This window comes from Hyperolius riggenbachi, chromosome 3 (assembly GCF_040937935.1).
Source record: "Hyperolius riggenbachi isolate aHypRig1 chromosome 3, aHypRig1.pri, whole genome shotgun sequence".
NCBI classification, from domain to species: Eukaryota; Metazoa; Chordata; class Amphibia; order Anura; family Hyperoliidae; genus Hyperolius; species Hyperolius riggenbachi.
In genome coordinates this window covers 303,580,510-303,607,136 of record NC_090648.1, presented here as the reverse complement: position 1 = coordinate 303,607,136, position 26,627 = coordinate 303,580,510, and the positions used below count along the sequence as shown (strand labels likewise).

Genomic DNA, 26,627 nt, shown 5'->3' with positions numbered 1-26,627 from the left:
TGTGCCAAAAATAATTCCGGGCATGACCAATCATGCTTGGCGAAATAAACGATTCCGATTCTGATATAGGCATACGTATGTTCCAGCCGCTTGTGATTTGGGTGCAGGGAGAAGCCTGCGCTAGGTAATCTTGGTGGAATATATGAAATATATTCCCCTTTTGATTCCCTTAATTGGTGCTCTAGACATGTCATTCGGGGTCCGGCTATTACCATGCCCTGAATCAAGTAAGTGTAACAAAATTCAGGCCATCCTGTAATTAACCTTAAGGTTTTTGGCGGTACCCAAATAAGGCAAGAAGAATGGACAGCTTTACACTCTAAGTAAATTAACTCCCTGATCCACAACAATCTGTAAGGCTTCACTGATACTAAGGGGGGTACACAGTATGGTATACCTAAACCAAGGCACAGCTACCGAAGAGAAGCACAGAAGTATGCTCATGCTGGATTCACATACCTCTTTGCATTGTCTGTTCCTCTCCTCATTCCTCTCCTTATCTCTGTTATCACTGCTTTAAAAATTTAATTTCTGGCTTACGTCAGATTTTAAAACAGGTAGAGGCAGCTTGTGGCAATGTTCCCTCCTATCACCCTCTCATTTCCACCTCTTCCGCACCCTATTCACTACCCTCAAGGGACAGAGAGAGGGGGGAATGGGAGGGTAATAGGAGTGAACATGGCCGCAAGTCTGCCTCTATCGGTCTAAAAATTTGACTTTAGCCAAAAGTCAACTTTTTCAAGGCGTGACTATGGGGACTGGGGGTAGCAAGGAGAGAACAATGCAGAGTTATGTGGATCCACCATAAACACTCCACTGTGCTTACCTTAGGCAGGTTTGTCTTAAAAACTAACAGTATGTAACTTTTAAACAGGGACCATCTTAGTATTTTCTTAATTGTTATGTTTCTTTAATGACTGTTTTACTTTAAGAGGTCTCATAGTTTAATTTAAATCCCATTAAAAATAAAAGATATGTGTTTTGCCTAACCACTAATGTTTTCCTAAAAAGACTGCTACACGTTTTACAAAATCTGCCACTTTCAGACTGTAGGCATAATTATTATACAGAAAATAACCGTGTAAACATGTATTCATAACATATCATGTAAATTGTGTGAAGCAGACATTTTACAGAACCATCTTCCCAGAGGTTCTCTGTGACTGGCAAATCATCTGTGTCTTGCCTGATAAGAATATGTTCTGCTAATCGATTATATCCAGCAAAACAATAGGACTGCCATAATTTTCATCTGAACCTACCACGGCACAAAACTTACCGTATTTCGCGCCATATAAGACGCTCCGGAATATAAGACGCACCCAGGTTTAGAGGTCACAAACCAGGGAAAAAAAAAAAAAAAAAAAAAAATTATATATATATATATATATATATATATATATATATATATATATATATATATATATATATATATACATATACATATATATATACATATACATATATATATATATATACATATATACACACACATATATATATATATATATATATATATATATACATATATACACATATATATACATATATATATATACATACATATATACTAAACCTGGTGCGTCCATATTCCAGGAGCATCTTATACATGTTCTCCCCCAAATGGAGTCCGCCTGTGTCCCCATGTCCCCTCCTGTGTCCCTTATGTGCCCTCCTATGTCCATTATTTGCCCTCCTGTGTCCATTATGTGTTCTCCTGTTTACCTTTATGTGTTCTCATGTATCCTTTGTGTTCTCCTGTGTCTCTTTATGTGCCCTCTTGTGTCCATGATGTTTTCACCTGTGTCTCTTTATGCGACCTCCTGTGTCCCATATGTGTGTACCTGTGTCCCTTTATGTGTCCCATATGTGTGTACCTGTGTCCCTTTATGTGTCCCATATGTGTGTACCTGTGTCGCTTTACTGTATGTGTCCCATATGTGTGTACCTGTGTCCCTTTCTGTGTCCTATATGTGTGTACTTGTGACCCTTTCTGTGTCCCATATGTGTGTACCTGTGACCCTTTCTGTTTCCTCCTGTGTACCATATGTGTGGCCATTCCCTGGTGCCAAGTGGGTGGTCGCTCTCTCCCCATGTCTCTGATGCCCGTGCACAAGTGTATCAGTAATGTTCAGGCAGCCGGATCACATACCGCATGGCCGCCGCCACCGGGAACTTCCTCCTGTGTAATGCTGCTGGCGGCTCTTGTCCAGTGTGCCCGCTCGTTCTACTGCATCTCCGCTCCACCATTTGCCAGTGTAAATATCGGGCAGCTAGCTTCCCTATCGCAGCGAGGATTGCAGACCTTGTCCCCTGTGCGCGGCTGGCTCTATTGAAAGGCTCGTTCTGATTGCGTCATCAGTACGAGCCTTTCAATAGAGCCAGCCACGCACAGGGGACAAGGTCTGCAATCCTCGCGGCGATAGGGAAGCCAGATGCCCGATATTTACACCGGCAAATGGTGGAGCGGAGATGCAGTAGAACGAGCGGGCACACGGGACAAGAGCCGCCAGCAGCATTACACAGGAGGCATTTCGCGGCGGCCATGCGGTATGTGATCCGGCTGCCTGAACATTACTGATACACTTGTGCACGGGCATCAGAGACATGGGGAGTGGGCACACACAGGCAGGGAATCCCCGACATGGCGGCGGTTCTTCTCAGCGGGCGTTCGGAGGTCGGGGATTCCCTGCCTTTGCCGTGTAAGACGCAGGGACTTTTTCTCCTGATTTTTGGAGGAGAAAAAGTGCGTCTTATACGGCGGAAAATACGGTACTTACCTGTGTAAACTGGCTTATTTGGAAAAAATTAAAATAAATCTATGAGTTAAAAAGCTTACATACTCAATGTCACTGCTCAGTGAGCTAATGCTCTCTAAATAATGTGGTGAAAAGCAGCAAAATAAAGCTCTTATATTTTTGTCCCAGGCTTCCTCTTCTAATCACAGGGAACTCGGAATGAAGATATGGGTTCTGTCAAATTAAAAGCCTCTACCCTTGCATTTCCATAGATCTGTTTACCAGCAGGAATCGGACTTGGCTGCCATCTTGGAAAAACAGTTCATGGGTTTCATTCTGTCACCAAGACAGTGAGTTAAAGGCTGTAACTACATATCCTCAGAAGCCCCAGCAAAAAAATTTGATAAGGTGTGACTCTCTACTTCTAGTGCCCTCTATAGCCACAGTGCCCCTCCACAAGTGATCATTCCACCTCATAACATGAGCATGCTCCTGTCCCCTTAAAATATGTGCAGTCCTCCCCTCCTCCATGAAATAACACGTGTGGCCATTTTGTGCTCAGCAGCATGCAGCTTCTCATTGCCACCCTGCACACCATAACAAAATGTATGAATAGTCTCACTTGCCAAAAGATTTGTTTTTCTGCCCAGTGGTTCATATAGCACTAAACACCACAGTCAAGGAACACATTTTAGCAGTATGATCTGCCTTTTCCTCTGAGAATGCCAGACAGGGCAGACATATTGATTGAATTGTGCAGGTCAGTAGCACCCTGATGAGTCATCACTGTGATCTCTTCTCATGTAAGGAGCTCTGAAAGGATGCTTTATGCTCCTCCTCTGTGCAGACAGAGATGATGTAGAGGAAACTAGACTTCGTTAGGTAGAAATGGATTTTAAAAAAATACACAGATTATTGTGACTTTTCATGTTTGCTATAGAGGGAATTTAGATATTGTAAATATATGTTTTACGGTTTCTTAATGTTTCAAAAATCCCTATGTCTGTTTAGAGCTTTTAAAACAGACCTGAACGAAGAACTTCCGCTCTGCTCTAAAAGATAAGCAACAGCATAATAACCTTTAAAGAAAAAAAAATTCTTTTTTACAGTGGATATAAATCCTGCAATAAATCTGCAGTGCATCTACTTCCTGCTTTCATGGAAGCAGAGATATTGTTAACATCCTGTGTTTAACAATTAGCCTCTCTGCCCTGGCAGTCAGCTGACACAGCTGATGGATCAAATTTCAACTTGTGCTTAGTCACAGATGAGGGGGAATTACACATGCTAAACTCTCTAATTACATTGCTATATGGGTACTTATCCGTTAGCCGGGCGCATCCGGCAGGTGGCGCTAATTACTATTCCCCCTCCAGGCCGACATGGATAGTAGGGAAAGATGTAACTCTGGTGCCGTTTTGTCGCCACCTAGAGGATGCGCCCGGCTAACGGATAAGTACCGCTATATGTTTTCCTTCTGTCCTGTGCAAGAGTTCAGGTCCACTTTAACAGTAGTTGTACAAATAGCCCTATGTGATCATTACATATACGGGTTCAGCTTTATAGTTGTACCTTACAGCTCCGTTTGCATCACTTCAAGTCTACTAAACATAGTCTAGCTGTAAATAGACGGATTTACTAGGGGAGAAATACTATAAAGAGCAACAGTGGTTCACTCTGCTCCCTTTAATTGCCCAATAATATAAAGGGCAACTATAAGAAAAAGAAAAAAAACTATGTTGATGATCACAAATGAAAAATTTAGTGGGTACTTGTGATGATTTGCTCAGCTGCCTGTGCAGGCAGCCAGCCTTTTGACCATTGTGTAGGTTTGCATGCTGCAGGACTCTGGAAAGAAGAGCTTCTGTCAGTTTTGCAGCTTGTGCTTGCAGAGGAATTTGCATACGTTGTCATGCAAATTGCCTGGCCACATTCATTGGAGGCGTGTACTATAAGTACTATGTCTTTCCCACAATGCTTCGCTGTTCATAAGAATTTCGTCCTATGTAACACTCCTGGTGGGGTGTCAGCCTTGCTCTCTGTTTGAACATCAGCTTAGAGTAATTCCTGAATCTGCGCTAGGCAGATTTCCCTAGTGCAGTTAGGATTGTATTATCTGTATTGCCTGTTCTGTCTTGTCTTGCCTGTTGCCATTGTCCTGTCCCTATGGTGGTTGACAGGAAATGGTTCTGATCTCTGTTCTTGGAGTATAGCTGGTGCAGCGGTTGCTACCAGCTATCTCTTCTGTTCTGTCTCCTGGGATCGCACTAGCTACTTTTTGCTAGCGCTGGGGATCCTTCTGTTCTGTCTCCTGGGATCGCGCTAGCTACTTTTTGCTAGCGCTGGGGATCCTTCTGTTCTGCTACTCTGTACCTGGATCGCGCTAGCCACTTTTCGCTAGTGCTGTGGATCCTATCTCTCGCTTGTCCCTGTTTTCGTGTGTCTGTCTTATCTGCTACGACCGCTTGCTGGAGGCTCGGTGAGGTAACCGTTAAGCAAGCGTTCGCGTCCTCTGTTTCATGTTTGTCTGTCGATGGTTAGTTAGGCGTGCTTGTCTCTATTGTGCTTATCACGTGGAGACCGCGCATAACCGTGTGCACTGTTGCGAATGAGTGCGGTGTTCGCGGTTAGCTAGCGTTTGTTGTTTTCCGCATCTTCTCATTGTATTATTTACTGTGCCTTTGCTACCCTCGTATTCTGTCCTCATCTGCCTTGTGTCACGTCTGGCGATCGCACCTCTCGCGTTCCTATTTCATATCTGCTGTTGTGTGTGCGCGGTCACGCACACACATACAACCTGTCCCTTTGCTCGTTCTCATTCGCAATCGCCTCTCTTGCGATTGCGTTCTGTGCTTCGTACAATTCCTGTCTGGCATTTGTGGAGGTACAGAGGATTGGTTCCTCTGCACTCCCCAGCGCCATCTGCCGACAGGAATTTCCCTCTACAGGTGCGTAGCACCTTTTGCTGGGTGCCTGCAATTACACGCTTGTGGAGGATTTCCGCCGTGTCAGCGCACGCGTTGTGCGCTGATCACGGAGAAAGTTCCACAATCGTTACAGTACTATAAAACTGTTCTACATTGCGTACATCTTTTGGTTAACTATCCTATTTGCCCAAACTCTAACTGTAAAAAACACAATTCTGCAATAAACCCAAAGTAAAAGAAATATGGAGGCTATCAGCTTCGTTTCAATTAGGTAAAAAAAAACATTTGCCTTGTTGTCATATTGATTTTTGGCATCAGTAGTTTGAGTCACACGTCTGTAAAAATCCAGCAGCCAGGAGAGTAACACCTAACTCGAATGATTGTTGTGGCTCATTGACGGAGAAATATTAAAGAAAGTGGACCAAAATAATAAAAAGGCAAGTGGCATTTCTTAAAAGTGGTGAGCAGTTTTTCCTTCTAGATACCGCTTACCGGTAGTTCAAATTTCCTTTAACCAAGAACGTGATCATGAGGGAAAGTCAGAGGCCGATAATGCTCACCTACATTTAAAGGAGGTATCTGCCAGGCAGCAATAGGTAAATTTATTTGAATCACTCAACTGTAATACTTGGCACACATGATGCAATTTTCTGACAGATTTACTGTCAGATCAGTTATTTCCAACATGTCCAATCTGATTTTCCATAAAAGTGAATGGAAATCGATCGATCGGAAATCAGACCGAACATGTTGAAAATTATCGATCTGACAGTAAATCTGTCAGAAGATTCCATCATGTGTACCAAGCATTATAAGTACACACATCAGCAAAGTGAAAGAAAACTGAACACATTATGTGTGTACTTGTGGCTAAGTGATTATTTTTTTTAAAGAGACACTGAAGCGAAAAAAAAATTATGATATTATGATTTGTATGTGTAGTACAGCTAAGAAATAAAACATTAAGATCAGATACATCAGTCTAATTGTTTCCAGTACCGGAAGAGTTAAGAAACTCCAGTTGTTATCTCTATGCAAAAAAGCCATTAAGCTCTACGACTTTCAAAGTCGTGGAGAGGGCTGTTTTCTAACTTTTATTATCTCAACTGTTCCTGAACTATTTACTTTTTGTCTGCCAGAGGAGAGGTCATTAGTTCACAGACTGCTCTGAAAGAATCATTTTGAATGCTGAGTGTTGTGTAATCTGCACATATTATAGAATGATGCAATGTTAGAAAAAACACTATATACCTGAAAATAAAAATATGAGAATATTTTCTTTGCTGCTAATCTCCTAGTAATTATTCATAGTACACAACCAATTCACTATATCATATTTTTTTTCCGCTTCAGTGTCTCTTTAAAGCCTAGAAGAGTGTCAGGAAGGATACTCGCCTTGCCTCTCCTGACACTTGAGCTGTACTGTGCACAGTTATGAACATCAAGCAGCAACAGAATGCTTCTGACAAAATGAAATAAAATAAACATGATATCAAAATGGTTTTCAGCAAAAGACTTGTCTGCAAAAAGAAAATAAAACAAATGTTGCCACATCAGTCATTTTAATTTACCCATTTAATGGCAGCTGATGCTGACATCTTTATCACATTTTAAGCATGGCTATGATAGCATCTTAATTACATGGTCTAATAAAATTCTGTTTAAAACAAGACTTTACAATGATATCAGGAGCCTGCCTAACCCAATTAGGAATTAACTGTAGGGTAAGCACTTTACTATTTAATAACATCATCTGAATAAGCTGTTAATCCAACATACTCCAGTAAAGGAACATGGTTCACTGTATATAAAAAAATAATCACACAGCATTTTCTAAACTGGGTAACTCCCACTGTACCCCATGTCTCAGTGGTCAAAAATCTCTATTTTAAAGGCACTATGTAATATTGGTCCAGCTCGCAAAAAAAAGGCTGCCTCTACTATGTGCACAGGAAAGGAAACACCTCTGAATTATTGCAAATTCCTTCTGTTTTAAGAAGGCAAACCACACTTAGCATTGCTTTTTAGTAGGAGGGCTTTTCGTCTCTAAGTCCCCTATACCTTCCTTATGGTTTTGGGTCACCTCGAGCTGCTTGGTTACTGTGTTGTACTGGTCCAAGCCCTATCCCATAGAGCCCTATCAATCCCTGCCATGCAGTGAAGAGGACCAAAAGTCTGAAACAGGGTGTCTGCATTTGGGGTTGGTATGGCTCTGTAAAACGTAACGCTATAGGCTTGCTAGACACCAGCGGTTCTGGATACAAGCTTGGCTTCTGGGGCATAAAGAGATAATTTGCATACTCAGTAGCGGTGCATTGTGGGTAACCAAAGAGGTTCACTTTAAGCTGAATTATCGCAAATTCCTTTTGTTTTAAGAAGGCAAACCACACTTTGCTTGTGTTATATTTGCACAATAAATAATTAAAATAAAAAAAAAATAGAATCATTTGTCACTAAAAAATGCAAGGAATGTAGTAACTGCAATCACTTAACATGGCTTTGCTGGTGGCTAGCAACGGGTGCAGGCATTATTAAACACAAACATAAATATGACTGATGGTTCGCATGCTACATTTAAATGTCAGTCAGTATAATCATAACCTCTTATAATGAGTGCTACAGACAGAAAATGTGATTAGTGGCATATACATGGGTTTAAAGAAATAAAAAAAAAAATCAAGATCCTCCTCTTTCTACATGTCAGATTAGGTCTCTCCAGACATGAAAACATTCCTTTCCAGTGACTAAGTTTACATTCCTCTTCTTTCACCCTTTGTCCTCCGGGGATTTCTCCAGACACTGGGCTTGACAGTCGTCTGGCCACTGTTTTTAACTTGGGCTTGTCTGCTTAGCCTATATTTAACTAGACATACCAGTTTACTGGGCTTTCACCTTAGTGTTACAGCTGAGAAGTGTTTTAAAAAAAATCCTTTACCCAAAATATGAAAAAAATATATATCCACAGCACTTAAATGGAGACTGAAAAATGTAAACCTGTCCAATGGTCATTTTTATGACAGTGCAGGATCATACAGAATCACAAATAGATATATCTTCAAAAATCTGGTGCAATTTCATGCTCTCAAGGACACAGTCTCTAGTAATAAATATACAATCTTGACTATTGTTTGAAAAGCACTGGGTATACCCCTTCATCGAAGAGGCAGACTTAAGATCCCCCTTACTCCCTTAACCAATTTCCCCTAACCTATCCACCCGCCTCTCAAGAGAAAATAATCAGTAGTGTTTGTTCCACGGTGAAACGTCTATCTTCTATCTTGTTAGCTGGCCAACCACTTTCAGAAGGGTCTTATTTTCTTGCTTTAGCTGTTTATTTTCATCTTCTATATCATCCAAATCCTTAGAAAGAGAATGGAAAAAGACATCCAATAAAAATATTGTTTTTGTACAATCACAGTTTAAAGTGTTCCGCAACAGAAAATGCTAGGAACTAGAATATTAAAATTACAAACAAAAACAAAACAGTGATGTAGGAGAAAAGGGTCAGGATGCAGTTTTCCAGGAAAATATCAAGATTGTTTGCAGCAATGCAATATATATATATATATATATATATATATATATATATATATATATATATATATATATATATATATATATATATACACACAATATATAATGTATAATATAATAATGTTCTAAGACTGACATACAAAATATGTGGCTTGCCTTCTGATGCTTGTGTACACATTTACATGGCTGTCGAATTGCTAAATGAACTTTCTCCCAAAATGATCGCCCCCATCTGCATGTTTTTTCCTGTTTTCTAGGAGTGCATTTCAAGCACATCTATTAACAAGCCTGTGTAGTTCTCATAGGAGAAAGGTGACACTCAGTAACCCCATATTGCAAATAATGATGATAGTATAAATAAAGTGTACCTGAGATAAAGGGAACAAAAATAATTTTTACTAATCTGGGCCTACTTCCAACTTCCTGTAGTCTGTCAGCTCTCTCGATATCCCCCTCGTCCCTTTCATGGTGATGCTGTCAACCTCATTAAAGCCCAGGTCTCAGTTCAGTCACGGACTACTGGGCATGCGCATTCTCGACTGCACACCTCACCAATCGTGCTCCCATAGCTGGGAATGTTCTGCACATGTGCAGTACATAAAACATGTAACTGCATTTGTGCAAATGCTCCTGGCTATAAGAGTGCGACCGAGGAGAGGTGCAGCCTCCACACACATGTGCAGTGGCCCCAAACCAGGCTGAATCACAAGCTTCACAGAACCATAGCAAATCAGCCCAGGGGGACATCAAGGGAGCTGACGGACTACAGGGGGTCGATGAAGTAAAAATCCTTTTGTTCCCTTCGCCTCAGATTTACTTTAACCTCCCTGGCGGTATGGACGAGCTGAGTTCGTCCAGCAAAAACTTGCAAAAAGTGGTAATGACGAGCTGAGCTTGCCCATGCCGACAGGGAGATTTCCTGTTTCTCTGCCCCGCCGTCTGCATTTTTTCTCATCAGAGGGATTACCCAGGATGGCTGAATGCCTGACTGCACGCTGTGGGTAGCGATCTGTGCTTCCCACAGTGTGCAGAACAAGCATCCAGCCACCCTAGGGAATCCCTGGGCAGCCAGCGGGGCAGAGAACGTGCGGGGGTTCCCCCTTGCATGCGGAGAATGTGTGGGCGGGGGGTCCCCTCTGTGCGGGTGGGGGGGGGGGATTCCCCCTTCAATGGTGGCTGTGCGTGCGGGGATCCCCCTCTGTGGGAGTGGGGGATCCCCATTCAATGGTGGCTATGTGGGCGGAGGGATCCCCCTCTGTACGGGCAGGGGGACCCCCCCTCAATGGTGGCTATGTGGGCGGGGGGGATGCCCCTCTGTGCGAGCGGGGGGGATCTCTATGGAGAAGGGCTGTGTGGGTGGCCTATCCCCTCCTCCCCCCTCCCTCCCGATCCCCCCCCCTCCTGACTCAGCCCGTTGAGTAAATAGATGTACTCGCCCGAGGGCTTTCTCCAGCGACGGCTGCGGTGCACCCCCTCCTCCATCTCTGAAGCCTCATTCTCCAAACAGTTACATTACGAGACTTGGCGACATCATCCAAGCAGTGACTTTGGGCCCACACTTGATGGCCACCTAGCTTTTTTGGCAAGATTTGTTGGGGGGTTGGTATAAACTGGGCCCCCTAGACTCTCTCTAGGCCCTATGCGCCTGCCTAGGTTGCATTTTGGATGATTCTGTGTGCGTCCCTCTGTCCCCTTGTCCCACTATCTGTTCCCGTCCCCCTCCTGCACTCTCCCAGTACAATGTGCAAATACAGAGTATAGCGCAACAGAAGCTGTGCTCTAACCTCTGGAGACCAGTGCTACCATCCTGTCCTTTTCTGCTCCCTCTAGTACTGGCTCTCCTCATGTAGCATGTAATCATGCTACATGCGGTAGGAGATGCCGGGCACTAGGGCAAGTGGCGAGCACAGCACTGGACTACAGCGGGAGGTGAAAGCACAGCTTCTTCTGCACTATACTCTGCATTTACACACTCATGTGCAACAAAATGCGACAGATTTGGTGTGTTTGTAACTCAGGGACTCACTGTATTATGCATCCACCCTATACGGCACATGGTTTATATTATTTAGTGTGTGATGGGTTTTTTTCAGGGGAGGGTGACACAGGACTTGCCTTGAGTGACAAAAAGGCTAGAAAAGCCGCAGTGGCCTATAGAAACATACTATATCATTACAGGTTTTACATATGTATAGGTGCAAGTGTTGACTGAAATACCAGCCACATCCAGAAATCTGAATCCAGAAAAACTGATGCAGAACTAGTGGAAATAGGCCCTTGAACTCTCAGATGAAGTTTAAATTAAGCGATTATAAGTAACTATATTCCCATATAATGTACTCATCTCAATTTCTCATATACTTACTCTATTTAACAAGTCAATTTCTTCCTTCATTTTCATCATTAGCTCTTCTTTATCTTGCAGTAACTTGACTAATTTTAAGCTTTCTTGCCGTTCTCTAGCTAGCTCCTGACAAAAATAATATTCATATGTTTAGAACATTTCTGGTAAATTATGTCAAACACACAAAGCGCACATTTGCAATGCAGGCAGTATACAACGTCCTTGGCAGTACCGCACCTGCAATTTTAACTGCTGCTATGGTGCGCCAGGGTGCTTAGATTCGGTGCGACTCAGCAAGTGGCGGCACAGTGAAATGATAATAGGTGTAATTTGGCAAGTAGTAGCACAAAGGTATGAGGATAGTGTTAGGTGTAGTGGCAGTGAGATTAGTGTTAGGTGTAGTTGTAGTAAGGTGAGTGTTATCAGAGGTGGGACAAGGTCCTTCAGCACCCAAGGCTGAGACACCAAAGTGCGCCCCCCCATCCCTCCCACCCTAGCCTTCACACACTGATTGCTATTAGACTAATAGGTGCCCCAAGGCCCCCAACCTCCCCAACACCTTAATCTCTAGTTATCTGGCTTGCAGTCACTGTCATGTATCCCCTTTTCTTATTTATTTCTGCTTCAAACACAATTGGGAATGACAGCTGAATGAATTGTGCGCCCCCTCCTACACTGCGCCCTAAGGCTGGAGCCTCTCCAGCCTCTGCCTCGGCCCGGCCCTGAGTGTTATGTGTACCTGTAGTGAGGTTAGTATTAGGTGTAGGGGCAGGAAGGTTAGAGTTAGGTGTAGCGGCTGTGAGGTTAGTGTTAAGCGTAGCTGCAGAAAGGTTAGTGTTGAGTGTGTTGAGTGTGCTGAGAATAGGAGGGTTAGTGTGAGAAGAGTGTTGGACGCAAGCTGTTGCATAGTATAATACCGGTAATAATAAATTACCCATATTACTACTATCGTCACCTTGTGTCAAACCTATTAACATCTACACTTAATGTCTACACTTAATACACATAAGATACAAACAGTTAAATAAACTTACCTTTTCAAGCTCTTCAATCTTTTTCTCCAAGGAACCTCCCTGCCCAGAATTGACAGAATTTGCATCTTTGCCATAGCGACCATATGAAATTCGATCATTATGGGAATAACGGTTTGAGGGTTCCTCATCTGGCGCATTGCTCACGCTGAAAAGAAATAAGCCTACTTAATATGGAAGTTAAAGCCAAATAACAATAAATGTGCTAATTTCAGTGTCAGATGTTTAACTGCCGTTCATTTGGACATCTGATACGTGGATTGCTGGCATCACCTTTGTGGGCAGCATAAATAGTTTAAGATTGAGAGGTTAGTCACAGACATAATAGCCTCCAGCCACCAGAGTGGCATGGGGTGCGACCATTAGCTGTGCCCACTTCTCTCTCCTCATCCCCAAAATGCAGAGTGGTGCAGAGAGCAGTACAAGTTACCTGCTTCCAGCACTGGGTCACATCTGCTTTCCTCTCTTCACTGCCTGGTGTACAGAAACATAGGCTAGTACAGCTGGATGTTTTGCCCTGTGGCAAGCAGGAACATCCGGGTGGAAGCCATACAGCAGCTCACTCCGGGTGTGCTGTGAAGAGAAAAGCCTATCTGACCCAACTGGTCGAATACACCTCCGAGAGTCCTCAGAAGGCTGCAGAGGCACTTGTGTCTCTGAGTGCTCCCGATGGCGAGCGGGCATGCATAGTACGGAGTCCAGGGTTATGGAGTCGGTACAAAAATCATCCAACTCTTTGGTTTATGAAACCTCCAACTCCAGGTACCCAAAATGGCTCCTACTCCAACTCCTTGATTCCAACTCCTTAGTCTAATACTTACCAGGGCTGTGGATTTGGTACAAAAATCATCTGACTAAGACTCCTCAGTTTATGAAACCACCGACTCCAACTCAGACTCCAAAAACCCCAAATTGCTCCGACTCCACAGCCCTGACGGAGCCACCCATGACTCTGGACTCTGTGTAACATCACCAAGGGACATCAGGGGAATGAGAACATGAGAGGGAGCAGGGAAGGCTCAGGATCCATAGTCTTTCCTCTCCATAGGGAAGTATCTGATTTTTTTTCTCACTACAGATTTGCTTTAACCACTTTATCCACCACTACAGTATATCTACGTCCTCTGTGACTTCATCTAAGCTACGAGTCAGTAGATATACGTCTTGTAGCAGAAGCAGTGCTGTGCAGGATTGGGCTTGCTCCTGTGCACATTTCTGGCACCATCATATGCAGCACTAATAGGTGAAGGGGAATATAGGTTTCCTGAGCTAATGAGATTGATTTTTACCATTAAAAATACTTTTATTTTCTCAGTTCATAGTGAAAAATACACTCTGTACCATTATTTCAGAATCAAATATTTTCACCATAAATTGTGACACGAACATAACGTAAGTTTTGTGAAAAGCGGTAAGAATAGCCAAACAAAATGTGTGTTTTTTTTTATCTACAGTAGCACTTCTTTATTTTTAAACTGGAATTGGAAAAAGTGAGAAATAGTGTGTTTTTTCTCTTTTTTTTCCTTGTTTTCCCATTAAAATTCATAGACAAAAACAAAATTGAGGGTAAAAATGGCATACAATGAAAGCTTAGTTTGTCTTGACATAAACATTTCATTTCTGTGTCATAAGTAGGATTTAAGGTGTGTAGGTGTGTGTAGGTGTGTGTAGGTGTGTGTAGGTGTGTGTAGGTGTGTGTAGGTGTGTGTAGGTGTGTGTAGGTGTGTGTAGGTGTGTGTAGGTGTGTATGTGTGTGTGTGTGTGTGTGTGTAGGGTTTTAAATTAGCAGTATGAACCTTTGTCTTTTACATACCAGAAGAATGATTATGCCTAGGTCAAGATGATTTAAAGTGAACCTTAAGCCAGAAAAAGAAAATGAGTTTTACTCACCTGGGCCTTCTACCAGCCCCCTGCAGCAGTCCTGTGCCCTCGCAGTCACTCACTAATCCTCTGGTCCCCCGCTGCCAGCTAGTTTCGTTTTTGCTGACAGGCCCGTTAGGACTGGCCATGCGTAGTTTTTTCCGCATTCCCGACTGTAATTAGCGCTATTGCGGGCCGCAACACGTACAAAAATACGCGTTGTCGGTTATCTATGCGTGCGTAATGCGGCAACGCATATTTTTGTACGCGTTACGGCCCGCGATAGCGCTAATTACAGCCGGGAATGCGGAAAAAGCTACGCGTGGCCAGTCCTGACGACAAAAACGAAACTAGCTGGCAGCAGGGCACCAGAGGATTAGTGAGTGGCTGCGAGGGCACAGGACTGCTGCAGGGGGCTGGTAGAAGCCCCAGGTGAGTAAAACTCATTTTTTTTCCTGGCTTAAGTGTCCCTTTAACCTCAAGTTTGTGCATGATAAAAATTACAAGATTCAGCCAAGGGAAAGAAAACTGCTAATCCCACTCATGGATTACAATTTAACTCTGAATCAGGATGTTGGAAACTAAGTTCTTATCACACATAAATGTGTTGAAATATCTGGTATTAAAAAAATGAAAAGCATTCAAAATATTTTTCCATGTGCAGATCTTTGTTCTGCATATAAACCAATGAAATAACAAATGGGCTAGAGAAACAAAGCTAGTCTGAAAGTGAAATAAAAAAAAAAAAATACATTTCAGAGAATTTCAATTGACCTATGTTTAGCCAGAAAGCCTCTGAGACAAGTGTTTCCAAAGTGATATATAAGTGTTCTACAGCTGCAAGGGGCCATACCTAGACTGAGAGCCATTGTTGTACAGTTAATGAAAACTGTCTATGTCCTCTCAAATGACAACGTTTTCCACTTACATTTAAAGATACATGATGCTTTAAGCAATCCCGCCAGTAAAAATATTAAAAAGTATAGAGGCCCCTATCTGTAGCATTACTATTATTACAGTATTATCTGTTGTTTAGTAAGTATCAGCAATTATGCAGTACTTTACAACAAATTAATAATGGGTATAGACATGAGATGAGACTGTCATGAAGACATGACCCAAGAAAGAAAAATTACCCCATCACATTGCAAACTAAGAGGTGGAGGAAACAGGATTCATCAGATAAAAATGTCAGCAGTTTCTGTAGAGGTTTGGTGTTATAGTTTGTAAAAGGATAGGATGGAGAAATAGAAATAGATAGGTAGACATTTTAACCTATTTAGGATTGGGGCCTCCAGGCCCTTTAAAGAGCAATGGCTTTTTTTTCCACTTCTTGATCACTGTGATTGGCTCACAGTGATCAGGAGCCAATAAAAATGGAGCTCAGCTGTCTGTAAACATCTGAGTTTTGAGCCAGCGGGGACACACTATTGTGTCCCATGCTTGGGATGTGTAAAAACGACACTACAGTGTAGCTTTAACTCCAAAGGGCCCCGAAACAGTTAAAGGGACCCTGAGTTGGTGATAAAAAGATAATTTACACTTCCCAGGGCCTTCCTCCAGACCACCGTAGGCTGCGAGGTCCCCCGGTGTTCTCCTGGGTCCTTCCCTGGTCGCTGCTCTGGTTACAGGACGACTTAGGCCTGAAGTCGTCAGGTCTGCTTCCCGCTTGTGGACTGCGCCATTACGCCGGCCGAAGTGAGAGTCCTGCTCATACACTTTTCAATCTTAAAGAACCGCACATGCGCAGGATTCTCAGGCCGGCGTGATGACGCCTAGCCGGCCGGCACAGTCCGCAGAAGCAGACCTAATGACTTTAGGCTGCAGTCGTCCTGTATCGAAGCCAGGACCAGGGAAGGAGCCAGGAGGACACCGGGGGACCTCACAGGCTATGGCGGGCTGGAGGAAGCCCCAGGTAAGTGTAAATTATGTTTTTATCATCTGCTCAGGGTGCCTTTAAGATGGCTGCCATATTTATTTCCTTTTATGTAATGCCAGTTGCCTGGTTGATCTTTCTGATTTCTGTTTCTCAATCACTCAAGGACAATTGACATTTCAAAAGAAATAAAAAATGGTAGCCTCCATATCCTTCTCACTATGAAATCAATTTAAACATATTAAAGGTGAGTAGTGTTTTACAGGACAAAGAACAGAATTTCATTAAAATGTGACAGCTCCAGAGAAGTCTTGTAGCCATGCATGGGAGATGGTTATAAGTGGAACATTAGTGGATATGTGAAAGAGCCTGCGAAGCAGTTTGAGGTTTGTGTATAACATCAGAGATAGCAAGGGTCATGAAGTGATCTGAAGGTAAAGTATGGTAGGTTGAATATTATTCTAAAAAAAAGACTGCAAACCAGTGAAATATAAGTCAGAGAGAGTGTTAAAGAGACTCCGTAACAAAAATTTCATCTGGTTTTCTTCCATCCTACAAGTTCCAAAATCTATTCTAATGTGCTCTGGCTTACTGCAGCACGTTCTACTATCACCATCTCTGTAATAAATCAACTTATCTCTCTCTTGTCAGACTTGTCAGCCTGTGTCTGGAAGGCTGCCAAGTTCTTCAGTGTTGTGGTTCTGTGATGCATCTCCCCTCTCCAGGCCCCTCTCTGCACACTGCCTGTGTGTTATTTAGATTAGTGCAGCTTCTCTCTGCTCTATTATCTTTTACAAGCTGGATAAATCCTCCTCTGAGCTGGCTGGGCTTTCACATACTGAAGAATTACATACAGGCAGAGCTGTCTGCACTCTGCAGGAAGAAACAGCCTGACACTTCAGTGGAAGATAGCTGCAGGGGGAAAGAAACACACAAGTGATCTCTTGAGATTAAAAAGGAAGGCTGTATACAGCCTGCTTGTGTATGGATGTATTTTCTATGTGTGGATATACTGTACATCAACCTACTTCCTGTTTTGGTGGCCATTTTGTTTGTTTACAAACAAACTTTTTAAAACTGTTTTTAACCACTTTTAATGCGGCGGGGAGCGGCAAAATTGTGACAGAGGGTAATAGGAGATGTCCCCTAACGCACTGGTATGTTAACTTTTGTGCGATTTTAACAATACAGATTCTCTGTAAGAGTGGTGGGGAGACTTCTCTTGAATGCTTCTGCATTCAAGATCAACTGAGGCAAGAGCTCAGTGAGGGGGAAGACCTACAATGAGAATGTTGCGGTAATCTTCTAGAAGAGAGATAATGAGACTTTCAATGTCTAAGGTAAGGGTGATTATTTAGAAAGGTTGTGCTGATAGATGCACTAGGACTGTGTACAAATGCAGAGGTCCGAGTCAAGAATAAACTCCAAGTAGCTATCATCCTATGACAGCCTGGACTAACCAGTGCTGCTGCAGACTTCGCCTGAAGTGTTGTACACCAAGAGGGCAATATAAAGACTATACAAATATCAAATCACTCCTCACACAAAATGTTATAGCTCTATGTGGTATCCCATGTAGCAAAGCTGCCAAATGACTCCCCAGCAGTTAATATAGATAGAGTCATTCTCTGGTGTCCATTAATTATGCAGGCATTTAATTATGGCATGTAAGGGAACAGCAGTGAAACAGCACTCCAGATTTCATTTTTTTTTCTAATACGATTAAACTATAAGTTACCTACTTTAAAACAACATTTCTTTTTAATATATACATAAATAGTTTAAGAATCATACTGAAAAGAGCTGAAATGCTTTCAGTCTTCACATTACAAAATATATTATGGACTAAAGTTGTGTAGAAGCATTTCCTAAAAAGTCTTTTAAAGCAGTCAGAAAGCTGTAGGGCACCCTTTGTAATGTCAGAGAAAAGTGTAGGTTAGCTGCCTTCTAATCCAAAACATAGCCTGGCAGACAGAAGTGTGCATAAATACTACCCTACTGCAATAAGTATTTGGCTTTCATGCACTTAGACTTAACAGAAATGTCAGGAAATATTTTCAAGCCATATTTAGGACTCCTTTCTGGGAAGTACAGTAAAAGAAATGTAATTAATGCAATTTTATTTGCCAAAGTGTGCAATCTGGGAAACTTTTGTAATCAATTTTCCCTTCCTTAAATTTCGTAGGTTATTTTTTTTTTTCCTCAATGAGGGACATGATGGGATAAAAATGTTTCCCAGTGTGTATGCAGCTCATCTGTTCTCAATCTACTGGTTGCATGTTTACTGTAGAGACCTAATTCCTGGGGGGAGGGGGGGGGGGTGCACAACATAATACTAATACCTGGGTGCATAAGGGCTTCCTAACACTGATCTGGCATACAGTGAGAGATATATGTATATCCCCTCCCCCAAAAACCACAACTACCAGGATTATACAGACTGGTGTGTAACACTCCCCTACCTCCTCATCATGCACACATGGCTATCAGGGTTAGGCAGCCGGGTGTGCACCCCCCCTCCCCCACCTAACTAGCAAGGTAAGGCAGCCTGACATGTAGCTCCCTCCCACACCTTAGCAAACAGGGTTAGGCAGCCTGACATGAAAACACAACCCCAAACTCTCAACGACCAGGGTCAGGCAGACCGATGTGCAAATAAGGGTACCACCACACAACTATCTCGGTTAGGCAGATGTGCAAACATCGCCTCCCTTCCCAAACACGCAACTAAAAGGTAGAGAGCCTGATGTGTACCACCACCACTTAACACCCCCCCCCCCACACACACACACACACACACACACACACACACACACACACACACACACACACACATAGTTACATAGTTATTTTGGCTGAAAAAAGACATACGTCCATCGAGTTCAACCAGTACAAAGTACAACTCCAGCCCGTCCCCCACATACCCCTGTTGATCCAGAGGAAGGCGAAAAAAACCCCACCAGGCATGGTCCAATTAGCCCCAAATGGGAAAAATTCCTTCCTGACTCCAGATGGCAATCAGATAAAATCCCTGGATCAACATCATTAGGCATAACCTAGTAATTGTAGCCATGGATGTCTTTCAACGCAAGGAAAGCATCTAAGCCCCCTTTAAATGCAGGTATAGAGTTTGCCATAACGACTTCCTGTGGCAATGCATTCCACATCTTAACCACTCTTACTGTAAAGAACCCTTTCCTAAATAAATGGCTAAAACGTTTTTCCTCCATGCGCAGCTCATGTCCTCTAGTCCTTTGAGAAGGCCTAGGGACAAAAAGCTCATCCGCCAAGCTATTATATTGCCCTCTAATGTATTTATACACGTTAATTAGATCTCCTCTAAGGCGTCTTTTCTCTAGACTAAATAAACCCAGTTTATCTAACCTTTCTTGGTAAGCGAGACCTTCCATCCCACGTATCAATTTTGTAGCTCGTCTCTGCACCTGCTCTAAAACTGCAATATCTTTTTTGTAATGTGGTGCCCAGAACTGAATTCCATATTCCAGATGTGGCCTTACTAGAGAGTTAAACAGGGGCAATATTATGCTAGCATCTCGAGTTTTTATTTCCCTTTTAATGCATCCCAAAATTTTGTTCGCTTTAGCTGCAGCGGCTTGGCATTGAGTACGATTATTTAACTTGTTGTCGATGAGTACTCCTAAGTCCTTCTCCAAGTTTGATGTTCCCAACTGTATCCCATTTATTTTGTATGGTGCTAGACCATTGGTACGACCAAAATGCATGACTTTACATTTGTCAACATTGAATTTCATCTGCCATGTATGTGCCCATATAGCCATCCTATCCAGATCCTGTTGCAATATGACACTATCTTCCTGAGAGTTGATGATTCTGCACAATTTTGTATCATCTGCAAAAATAGCAACATTGCTCACTACTGCATCTACTAGGTCATTAATAAATAAATTGAAGAGCACTGGACCCAGTACAGACCCCTGTGGGACCCCACTGCTAACAGTCTCCCATTTTGAGTACGATCCATTGACCACAACTCTTTGTTTTCTGTCCATTAGCCAGTTCCCTATCCATGCACACAAACTCTTCCCCAGTCCTTGCATCCTCAACTTTTGCACCAGACTTCTGTGGGGAACAGTGTCGAAGGCCTTTGCAAAGTCCAAGTATATCACATCTACAGCATTCCCAATATCCATATTAGCATTCACTACCTCATAAAAGCTGAGCATGTTAGTCAAACAGGACCTGTCTTTAGTAAACCCATGTTGATGCTGAGAAATAAGATTATTTTCTACTATGAAGTCATGTATAGTATCTCTTAGTAACCCCTCAAATAGTTTGCATACAACTGATGTTAAGCTTACAGGTCTATAATTTCCTGGATCAGATTTTTTGCCCTTCTTAAATAATGGGAAAACGTGGGCTGTACGCCAATCCACTGGGACTCTGCTAGTTGCAAGAGAGTCACAAAAGATAAGATAAAGGGGCTTAGCTATAACTGAACTTAATTCTCTTAGGACCCGAGGATGCATGCCATCCGGGCCAGGTGCCTTGTCTATTTTTAATTTATTTAGTCTTGCCTTTACTTCTTCCTGCGTTAAGTATTTAATATTACAGTTAGAAGATTGAGACTCTTCTGCCTCTGTAATTTGCAACAGTGCTGTTTCCTTTGTGAAGACAGAAGCAAAGAAAGCATTTAATAACTCTGCCTTACCTCGGTCGTCCACCATTGAGTTCCCACCCTCATCCTTTAGGATTCCTATACAGTCAACCTTTCTTTTTTTAGAGTTGATGTACTTGGAAAACTTTTTTGGGTTAGATTTGATATCCCTAGCGATTTGATTTTCAGCTTCGATCTTTGCCAGCCTAATTTCTTTTTTACAATTTTTATTGCACTCCTTATAATTGCTTAGTGCAGCCTCAGTCCCCTCCTGTTTTAGGACCTTATAGGCATTCTTTTTCCTCTTCATTTTATCCCTAACCTTTCTATTCATCCATAGAGGCCTTTTTTTATTCCTAGACATTTTGTTTCCATATGGGATATACATACTACAATATTGATTGAGAATACGTTTAAAAGCTTGCCATTTCCCTTCAGTGTCGTCCCCTTGTAGTACATTATCCCAGTTCACCAAACTTAGTGCCTGCCTAATTTGATTGAACTTTGCTTTTCTAAAATTCATAGTTTTAGTGGTCCCGCTGCCCCGTGGCCTATCAGTCACCAGATCAAACGTTATCATGTTGTGATCACTATTTCCCAAATGTTCTTGAACCTGCACATTTGATACATTATCTGGTCTATTAGAAATGATCAGATCCAGTAACGCATTCCCCCTAGTTGGTTCCGTTACCATTTGAGTCAAGTAATTGTCCTGTAGTGCTGCAAGAAATCTGCTGCTTTTACCAGAATGGGTAGCCTCAATACCCCAGTCAATGTCTGGAAAGTTGAAGTCGCCCATAATTATGACCTCGTTTTTACTTGCAGCTTTTTCAATCTGCTGTAGTAATTGCAGTTCTGCAGCTTCATTAATAAGAGGTGGTCTGTAGCATACCCCAATAAGCAATTGGCAACTTTTATTTCCACCATGAATATTTACCCAAACGGACTCCACATCTTCGCAATCTTTTTCCATCTCATCGTTGAGGACAGCTGTAAAAGAATTCTTAACAAAGAGACAAACCCCTCCACCTTTTTTCCCTGTTTTATCCCTCCTAAACACATTGTATCCTTTTAAATTAGCTATCCAGTCATGGCTTTCATCCATCCATGTCTCGGTTATTCCCACAATGTCATAGCCTTTGTCATTCAGAATGAACTCTAGTTCGTCTATTTTATTTGCAAGGCTCCGAGCATTGGTTACCATGCACTTTATATTTTTACCAACACATTTACCAATTTTGTTTACACGAAATGGGCTACTTGAAGTTTTACCAACCTCCTTAATCTTTACACTGTCTCCACCCCCCTCTCCACCTCCAATAATGTTAGGCTCCCACTGTCTTTTTACCTTATCTTGTCTACATATTGAGACTTTATCCTCCCGCCTCCCCCCAGATCCTAGTTTAAAATCTCCTCCAACCGTTTAGCCATCTTCTCCCCCAATGCAGCTGCACCCTCCCCATTAAGGTGCAGCCCATCCCTGCTGTAGAACCTGTAGCCGACTGCAAAGTCTGCCCAGTTCTCCAGGAACCCAAACCCACACACACACTGGGAGCAGTATACACTCTTGCCTGGAGGTGCTGGAGTTTCAGGCTCACATCTGAACCAGTGCACTATTTATATTAATTTTGTATTCGTATAGGGCTGACATCTTCCACAGTACTTTGCAGATTATAGAAGCTTGCTACTAACTGTCCCTCAGAGGGGATTACAAGATTCTCCCTACCATAGTCATATGTTCATTTAGTCTAAGGTCAATTTTGGGGAAGGCCAATAAACTTATGTGGTTTTTGGATTTGAGAAGAAACATAGGGAAAATATACAAACTTCATGCAGACAGTCTCCTAGGCCAGACCTCAAACCTAGGGCTGCTAGACAAGAGGGCTATCCAGTGCATCACGTTACCGTCAATAATATGCATGTAGTTTGCGTGAAGCATATGCATACATACTGAATAGCTGGTCAGGTCTCAACGGTTCAGATACAACCCTCCCCTTTGCACTTTTCTGGTTGTTCTGCCACAGACATCAAAAAGATGCAAATGATGACATGCTTCCAACTAAAATAAATGGTTATTGGGAATGTATAGGTGCTTTTAATTTTGCCATCATCGCTGCACATTTTATTGTTGGCACTACCAGTATTATTATTATATAAGGTGACAACATACAAGTTTTATTGCTTTTGTTTTTCCAAGAAATAGTCATACATGTTATTACAGTTCATACATGGTTTTAAAAAAGAAAAGCAAAGGCCGCAGTTTATTACATCATTATACGGCAGCTCAGTAAATATAAATTGCCTTTCTTACCTTTTGTATCTGTTTGGCACATTGCTTACAGATTCCTAGACGAGATAAAATAATGTCATTGTCAGTAAATGCAATCTAATAAAGCACACAGCTGAGAGTTATGCAAACAGTGCAATGTTACTTGAAACCGGTTTCCATGGAAGGACATTAGTAGTTAAAAATAATTTAATGTGGCTTAAAGAAAAGCTGAAAGGCCAATTTCAAAAGCCAAAATTCCAAATAAGTTGGTATCAGCATATACAGAGGAAAATATGAAACAGTTTATCCCATAACCAAAATCAGACATATACCAGCTATATTTCATGTTTACGTGCCTTATTTAATCACATCTGTTTTACCACTATAATTTACTGCCGCACACCACACATAGCTGCATGTAAAATGAACCATTATCTGCAGAAGTCATATGTCACTGTCAGAACATGCAAGTCACACAGTCCATTCTCAACAAGAGAAAAGGTTATTTTTTTTCATGTTATATTTTTAAATGTTAAAAGTGTATAAGGACAACGGCTGAAAGGTGACCGATATCGTCAGAAATTTCTATAGAACAATTCTGGCACTCTGATACTGCACAAAAAGCATGACTAAATACAGAGAACAGACCGATAAACTTTACATTCAACAGAATCATAAAACATGTACAGCAATACCAAGAATAATAAGGCTGTATGCAGAAGACATCAAGCAATAAAAAGCTTTTATATGCGTCACTTCGCCATGTGTTTTACATGCATTAAGGGTTTAAAGCAAACCTTTTTCTTACAATTCAAATCTACATGTATAATTAGTTTTCAAGCAATTATATGCATGAACGACATTATTTGCAAATAAACAGGGTTTAACCTCCTTGGCGGTTATCCTGAGCTAGGGTCGGGGCGGAAAACCGCAGCTAAGAGCGGTGATCCCGACCTCTGCTCAGGGTAGCCGCCAGAGGCTGAATGCAGAGCAATGCGCGCAGTGGGAGCGTTTCTACATACCGATGTTGGCCGCCATTCTTCTTCCTCTCCTCCGGGGCTCTGCTTCCTGCTGGTGAGATCACCGGCTGTCGTCATGACGACAGCCGGCAATTTCACTTTAGAGTTGCAGCGCCACCTGGAGGATGGAGGCATAACTGCAGCGCTGGAGCCAGGGAGGTGAGTGATTGCTGGGCTGCTGCAGATCTCCCTGGCAGCATGATTTTTTCCAGGTTTTAGGGACTGAAAGGGTGCAAAAAAATTGCACCGCTTTTAGACCCTAAAATCCGGAAAGAATCAAAACGCCAAGGGGGTTAAAGAAAAAAAAAATCTAACAAGTGACTTTGTTTGGGCCATTACAATTAAAGTGTAACTTCCATTTTGTAAATAAATAAAAATGCTGCAGCATGTTTCATACTAGTTCATCCTTCCCCCTTTTTAATTCCCACCTGCTATGAGTTTTTCTATGATGCAGGTAAGACTGGTTGCAGCTGAGTATGTCTACCTCCACCCAAAAAAAGCATTGTGGGGAGAGGAGGAATGGATTGAGCAGTACAAGTGCCAAACTTCTCAACTGTAGCAGGCTGGGCTACTGCAGTTGCAATGAGATGGAGTCCTGCTTCCTGAAGTTAACAGACAGTGGGTTAGAAGCCCCTGTCTAATGTCATTGTTGAAACTTTGGATGCATTGGTGGGTAGTTGGGAAGGGTGGTGTTCACCTTAAAGGAATACTGTAGGGGGGGGGGGGGGTCGGGGGAAAATGAGTTGAACTTACCTGAGGCTTCTAATGGTCACCCGCAGAAATCCTGTGCCATGCAGCCACTCACCGATGCTCCAGCCCCGCCTCCGGTTCACTCCTGGAGTTTCAGACTTTAAAGTCTGAAAACCACTGCGCCTGCGTTGCCGTATCCTTGCTCACCGCTGATGTCACCAGGAGCTGCACAGGCCCAGTACGCTCCTGGTGACATCAGTGGGAGCGAGGACCCAGCAACGCAGGCGCAGTGGTTTTCAGACTTTAAAGTCTGAAATTCCAGGAGTGAACCGGAGGCGGGGCTGGAGCATCGGTGAAAGGCTGCACGGGCACAGGATTACTGCGGTGGACCATTGGAAGCCCCAGGTAAGTTAAACTAAAATCTAAAATCACATAATTAAAAACATGAAACAAACAGCCCAGGCCCATATATATTGCTACTTTAAGATACAGTTGCCACTGTAATCACACCAAATACTCCTGCATCTCACATATACACACACGTGCACACAAGCCAGCATAAAAGAAAGTCCACTAATGATGGGGGCCCCTCGTATCATGTAACAGCTAGTTCCTTTAAGCGTGGTACAGGAGCCACATGCGGAAATGACAGGCTAAGGACCTGTTTACACTTAGTTGGTAGGAGTTGTTTTTTTCTCCATAGCAGCGCGGTGTGAAAAAGATTTCAGTTAAAATGCAATTTTAAATAAAGTGTGAATTGTGCCATAGGAAAACATGGGCATTACTTTGAAAATCAGTTGCCCTTTCAGTTATAACTGAGAGTAACTGATTAGTGTAAATGGGACCTAAATCCTCCAGGCCATGCCCACTCTTGTTTTTTTAACCAGGTTAACAAACATAGCAGTGTTCAATCAAAACATTGCTATGTACTGAACCTGACAGTCAGGAATAAACCACAACATTTTATCAGGAACACAACATTCATACAACAATCTAGAAGGCCAGTAAAAACAGTTGCATTATATTAGTGTGGAAAGAGTTAGGAAACCATAAACTAAAACTCTGGAATGCAGAGGACAACTCAGGAAGATACAAAATATACAAGAAAGCATCTAAAGAGCTTCCAGCAAGTCCAACACTTTTATCTGAGCTCAGTGGTTAGAAGGTCATCTCAGATTTACACACACCTGGATAAATCAAAGAAATTCACGTATGAATTTTGTGCTGTTTGTATAAGACAGGTTCCATTACTTCAGGCGTAAAATAACATAAGGCATTAAACAGCAAGGGCATCATGGAGTCAAATAGGTTAATGATAGTTTGAGGTCTCAGAATCTGTGTGGGTGTTCTATAAGAACCAAGATTTCTGAACTGTACCGGAATAAGCTCTAGTTCAGCCACCCTCTTTTTTGGAAACTACTCTAACAACAAGCTTTAATGAGTGTTACCTGTGATGGATAGGTTTATTCTTTAACCTATTTTGGTTCCTGGACGTAGAAACTACGTCCAGGAACCACGCGCGCTCCCGTGGCCGATCGCGCGTGTGCACACGCACTCCCGGCCACGGATTCGGTAGCCACGGAATCAATGTATCGGGCTATGGTGCCCGATCACGGATTCCTCTCCCCCGCTGAAAAAGCGACAGCTTTTCTCAGAAGCTGTGCTTTTTCTGGCTGTTCCCTCCCCGATGCGTCACTCTAAGC

At 42.5% G+C, this 26,627-nt stretch overlaps 1 protein-coding gene across 2 annotated transcripts in view; it reads right to left on the bottom strand.

The window, feature by feature from the left end:
• Positions 1–7,210: 7,210 nt before the first annotated feature.
• PAWR (pro-apoptotic WT1 regulator) overlaps positions 7,211–26,627 on the bottom strand; it is a 122,502-nt gene continuing 103,085 nt past the window's right edge. For both annotated transcript variants that reach the window (XM_068276625.1, XM_068276624.1), the window contains exons 4-7: positions 23,258–23,292; positions 12,578–12,722; positions 11,565–11,669; positions 7,211–9,025 (exon numbers count right to left, since the gene is read on the bottom strand). In XM_068276625.1, coding sequence (XP_068132726.1) covers positions 8,939–9,025; positions 11,565–11,669; positions 12,578–12,722; positions 23,258–23,292 — 372 coding nt within the window. In that variant the 3' untranslated portion in view covers positions 7,211–8,938. The remainder of the gene's footprint in view (positions 9,026–11,564; positions 11,670–12,577; positions 12,723–23,257; positions 23,293–26,627) is intronic.